This window comes from Cylas formicarius, unplaced genomic scaffold, assembly GCF_029955315.1.
Source record: "Cylas formicarius isolate icCylForm1 unplaced genomic scaffold, icCylForm1.1 PGA_scaffold_8__14_contigs__length_24414737, whole genome shotgun sequence".
Taxonomy (NCBI): Eukaryota; Metazoa; Arthropoda; class Insecta; order Coleoptera; family Brentidae; genus Cylas; species Cylas formicarius.
The window spans coordinates 15845942-15851941 of NW_026844361.1; the positions used below are offsets into that span (position 1 = coordinate 15845942).

At 33.5% G+C, this 6000-nt stretch overlaps 1 protein-coding gene across 3 annotated transcripts in view; it reads left to right on the plus strand.

The window, feature by feature from the left end:
- Window positions 1–5603, plus strand: part of LOC132706745 (arginine-glutamic acid dipeptide repeats protein-like) — a 56340-nt gene extending 50737 nt beyond the window's left edge. For all 3 annotated transcript variants that reach the window (XM_060678248.1, XM_060678247.1, XM_060678249.1), the window contains exons 15-17: window positions 1133–1248; window positions 1315–1412; window positions 4634–5603. In XM_060678248.1, coding sequence (XP_060534231.1) covers window positions 1133–1248; window positions 1315–1412; window positions 4634–4700 — 281 coding nt within the window. In that variant the 3' untranslated portion in view covers window positions 4701–5603. The remainder of the gene's footprint in view (window positions 1–1132; window positions 1249–1314; window positions 1413–4633) is intronic.
- Window positions 5604–6000: the final 397 nt, after the last annotated feature.

Here is a 6000-nt window from a genome sequence, read left to right on the forward strand (position 1 = left end):
AAAAGTTTTGGTTGATATTGTTAAATCGAAAAGACTTAAATGATGAAAATGATCTTTTAAACATTTCTTTTCGATGTCGTGAACATGTGCACGAAAAGTGATTTTGGTAAAAAGATATTCAGGAGATTTATACTTAATTAATTTAAAATATAACAAAGCACAGTCTAACCTAAGCCTATTGCACCTGTGAAGCCAATCCGAAAGAGCCAAGTATGGAAAAATGTGATCCTGTCAGCGAACTCTATAAACAAGCCACGAACATGAATTTTGTATTTTCTGGATAAGATATTAGTCAGTAGCATCCAGGCAGGTTGCATACACACTACAGCAATGATTTCCAAAGTAGTTTCTTTGTAACGATTGGAAGAAAATGTCTATGACTTTATATTAAGTTTAAATACCCATATGCTATTCTCGATTTGTTTGTAATGCGATGGTTGAGCCGCAGCCTAAACTCTAGGCACTAGAGTGCAAGATCAATCCTAAAATTTCGATGTATCCAAGTATGGTATAGAAGTGTCATTAATTTTTATGATCATTTTGTTATTGACATTATGTACCTGAGAGTCATTTCCAAAAACCAACACCGACAATTTAATTGGATTTAACTGCTAGGATGCAATTTTATAAAGGTCTTTGAATCAGTGTTAGTCTCAGACTGCGTCATTTCATGATCTTGAAAAGAAAAGTAATTTCGAGTGTCGTCAGCGTATAGGTGATAATTGCAATATTTTAAAGTATTTACAAAGTTAAATTACAAAGTCGTATAGAGTTTATACTCTACTAAGTTGTGGTACACCTGACTCAATGAAGAGTGGTTCGGAATACACATTGTCACTAAACCAAATGTAGTGTAAAATTGAAATAAGCAATTTATGCAGCATTTACAGCAGTAATATCGACCAAAGCACTCTCACATCTATAATCTTTTTTAAACCCAGATTGTTTTGTAGGTAATATATCAAAATAAAATATATAAAAATTGAAAAATATTACTTATGGTTTTCGTGGTTGAATGATTAGTAATTACAACTCCCGTTGCTGTTAAAAGCAGCGGCGTGAGAAAATTATGCTTTGATACATCGCATGACGACGTCATTAGTTTGAGAAAATAAAGGTTTTTCTTCGACAGCCACCGGTACTCCGGGTTACCCTAGGCCGGGACTGATACCTGGCAGGGACGGACCGCTGGCCTTGCACCATCCCGACCTGTTGGGGCGGCCCTACGCGGATCAATTGGCCCACCAGGTAAGTGTCCTACCTGTAGAGGGGCGGACCATGACGGGGCAACGTTGATTTCTTGTTGTTGTTCAGGCCGCAGCCCACGAACAGCTGCAGAGGCAGATGCTGCTCGAACGAGACCGCTTCCCGCCCCACCCCTCGATCGTTGCGCAACACGAGGAATACCTAAGGTCCGTCTTTCTATTTCGCACTGGTTAACTATTTAATGGTCTGTGTTTGCGAATTCGTTTAAATTGTCGTTAACAAACTGGAAAACCCGAGAAAAGTCTGGGCTTCTCTGAATGGTCAGGAAACCGCGGCAAATAATTCGATTTTTTTTGTATTGCTAAAAAATTTTACTTAATATTAATAAAAACACAACAATAAAAAGAAATAATTATTACGAACATCAAACTTTAATACAATAGAATTATTATACAGGTGGGTGTTCACAAAAAACTATATTTACAAAAAGTTTTTAATTAAATCATGGAAACGGTTTAAAATGTAGAAACATTTTGAAATAATTATATTTAATTAAAAGTATCAATTTAACAAAAAATAGTTATTTATTTCATATAAACTAAAACAAAATAATGTTGCCGGATTTTTTAAAATATTTAAGTTTGTTTGCTTGAAAGAAACGAAATAGAACAATAACACAGTTTTTATACATCCAAAATATCACTCTGCTCTGTTTTTGTTACAATTTTTGCATTAGCCATAGCTCTAAAAAAGTTAAACCATTCCTTTGCAATAAGAGCCTTCATTTAAGGTTAAGGTTTTGATTCATAATTAGTCTTAGTGTCAAAAGAGCATGACAACCCATAGTAAACAAAAGTTATGACACTATTGAAATGCCAAAAATAATATCAATGTCTTGCATGAATCAAACTTAAGTTGCACTCTCGTTCTATAAAAAAAATTATATATTAATAGGTCAAAACTTATAACGAAAAACATGTTTCTTCTTTTTTTTTGCCCACCCGACAAGTTATTTAAAAATTATTTTAATAAAATGGAGCAGGTGGGAGCAATATTGTGTCTTCACGTAGCACCACAACATGTTACTTCAATAAATAGTATCAACAGCATCCCTAAATTATGCTCAAATTGTAACATATTGCTTAATAAATTACAAACAGATTTTTTGGGCTATTTTTTTAATGCTACTCAAAACAATGTAGATTTTTTTTAAGGATAATTGCCTTTTAGAGCATAAAATTAGTCTCAAAACTTACCTTTACTGGCTTCCTGCATTTTTAATTTTGTCAAAAGCTAATTTCTTTTAAAAAATCCGCTCCACTTTTCACACGGAAAAATGTATAAATAAAGCATTACAACAAACGTTACAAAATTATTGTTGACGTTTCCATGGTAGGAAGACGACTTAAATCGCTTGTTTTGTGAAGGTTCATGGCTTACTTAATTAGTCTGTGATGAGGAAAACGTTCATTGCACGAAATGTATTATGGGTTCATTTCAATAGCTTCCTGGCTCACTGTACGGCGTGGTCCATTTAATATGCTCCTATACCGAATCTCAATAAGTACGACCCTGAGTAAGAAAAGTGAAATGCAAAAAGCGTTTGACCCTAAGTATACAGGGTTATTCACGATGAGTGACCTATTAGACGGTAAAAACCTGAAATGTTGGTTACTTATATAAACGCGGTGTTGGCAGATATACTGGTATCGTATATCGACTTACATGTTTAGATTCTGCGGAAACATTCAGCTACGTGGCAACGATTTGTATTCAGAATGTGTAGAAAATTTAATATACAATATCCACATTTACCACCAATGTATGAGAAAAACTTTAATAGAATTGAAGCAAAATTTCCAAACCTATGAAGAAGGGAACTTCCAAAATCTGTTACAAACTCTGAAGATAATGAAACCAACGTTTTAGCATATTTTCATGCATCTTATTTATTACACGTAGAGTTTTGTGCGATGATATTGGAAATATATATTTCCATTAATTGATACTCTGCTGACGATATTGAAGAAGGGATTGCTTTTCAACCAAATAGTGCGGTATATGATACCGTTGTGCCTGTTAGAAATTGTAAGGGACCATGGATTGGCCAGGGAGGAGCCCTGACTTGACACCCCTGGATTTTTTTTAATATGTACTAAAATAGGTGACTTAAAAATGAGAATTCGGCCAAAAAAAAATAAATTAATAAATTAAATTAAAGAATATGAAACCAATAGGTCGTCGTAAAAGTAAAAGGACTGTACCAATTCCAGATCACGACTATGGCAACAGACATACGTAAGGGGAAATAGTTGCGTGTGTGGCCTCGAGTGATGCAACTTTATATGTTATTCTGTCTACTTTGCTGTTAGTAGTTAAGATTGACCGGTTCTAGATCAAAATCATGTGATCACTCTTTATCCATTTTATATGGGTGAGTTCTCTGTACGTAGCTTCTCAATACGAGAGTGTGATCACAGGGATCATTAAACGGGGGGGACAACTTAAAGGTTATATGGTAAAATATTCGATTTTTAACACCTGGACATCTCGAATTAGGGTCACATTAATTTACCTGCAAGAATAATAAATAAAATAACAAATTCAAAAACACTATCTATTTTCAGCTTCGACTTTGCCATCAACTGTTCGAAAAAAAAAACAATCTATTTTAATTACTAAGGCACAGGTTAAGTCATGTCGGAAGTTAAGTTTTACGGTTCAACAAATGATTATAACTCTCTAGCATTAAATAAACCGAGCATATTAATTTAAAGAAAGAGGGGGGCAGGGTTTTATTCGTTTTAACCTGAAAAACTTATAAAAGTCGAATTTAAAAGTGGACTTGGAAAGAAAAGAGAACAAACAATGCTTTAAATTAACCCAAAGTCAAGGAATTCAATAAGCCAAAACTTTTCCTCTTAATGACGAGGCGTGTTCAAAAAGTAAAGTGACTTTTAAATTTTATCAGAGTGTATTTATTGAATAATAAATAATAAAATATAAAAAATGGAAATTCGCAGTAGCAATTTCAGTTCAATTTCTACAAGAATAAACTAGTAGTAGATGAAAGCCTGACGAGAACAAAAAATGTATACAGGGTGTTTCAACTATCGGAAAACGTTAAAAAAACTAATAGTTTGATTAATATTAATATTAATATAGTAATTTCGAAGTTAAATTTTGTCAGCAGTAACTTTTATGTCAAAGTTGAAAATATTTGTGGTATTAAATTTCATTTAGGTGTCTTAGACCATATTAAACCCTTTTTCCCTTTGACCCTTTTTTGAAACACGCCGTATATGTGTATCTTAACGTTAAAAAAAAAGTGCTCATTGAACAAGTTGTCGCTTTTAGAAACGCATTTTTATTTTAGTTCATCGGTGTTCAATCTTAGAATTTTAAAATAGTAATTTTTGCATTTTAGGCAGCAGCGCGAGCGAGAACTTAAGGTAAGAGCGCTCGAGGAAGCGGCCAGGGGCTCGAGACCATAAGCGACGGTAAGTCTCCCCGATTCTGCCCAACCCGTTACCGTCACGGGGGTGGCGGTTAAATTGCAGATGGTACCTGACGATCGGGGTCGGGTCAGGTGTCGACAGCACGAGTGGGAACGTATCTAACTAAGAAAACAAATATCACTTCTCTTAGGGAGTCAAGTTCAAGAGAAAAAAGATATTTCAGAAGGAGAGTAGATCCTATAAATTTATATACATAAATATTTATATATATACATATTACTTGACTACATAGACGTATACATAGAAATTAATTTTTTAAAGTATATTTTGCAATCGATAGAATATAAAAGAATAGTTTTTTGTATGCCGCCTGTGGATTTTAGTGTTAAACAGTTTGAATGAAACTTATTTATTATCCCCCTCCGATTTTAAGAGTGCGGAAATAATAAAATCGAAATCAGTATAGGTTATTCCGCGAGGTATTGTAAAGTGACCCCAAACTGATCCCTATCCGGAAAGACCCTGAAAAATTGTAAGTAGGGACCACAATAGGCGTAAGTTTTATTTCTATTGCCTTTTTATGGATACTATTAACTAATTGACTAATCTCGGAAGAGAGGGTCTATTTTAATAGTGATAGTAAGATTATTTAAAGAATATATGTCTTAATGCTTTCGCTATAAAGGACTTGCGGTGATTTTTTTTTGTCACGTATTTTGATGATGCATAAAGAACACCTCACGAAATGCATGGTGAAGTAGACTTCCATTAGAGTAAATTCGGAATATATGGAACACCAGTTATTTTAATAGTGATAACATTAAAATGAAAGTGTTCAAAGTAGCTCCAAAGAGTGATACTTGCTAAATTAAAAATTAATATATTCGGTAATTTTCAAAAAATATTACAAAATGGACGATAGATATAAAAATGTTTAGATACTTACTAAAATCATTTCAATTCAAAACATCAGACTGACAAACAATACATATCTAAGAATCGCAAAAATCTCAAACAAAAACATCTGTTTCTGCACTAGGACAAGGTTCATGAACCCATCCCTTTTTCTCTAAAGGAATAGTTATTATTTGTGGAAGTAAAAAAGATCCCTTGCTTTATACTCAGCAGGTAATATGGAATAGCAACAGCATATTATATGCTACACAAAATGTAAACAAAGCAAGTTCCCTATTTTTTATTAAGGAAAATATTGAAGCAAACGACTAAGATTTACGCCTTGTAATGCCTAAACACACTTACAATGTATTCACAACAAATAACAAACAAATGTAGTCTCCAAACGATTGTAACTGACATCTTGCACAAATACGTGGAA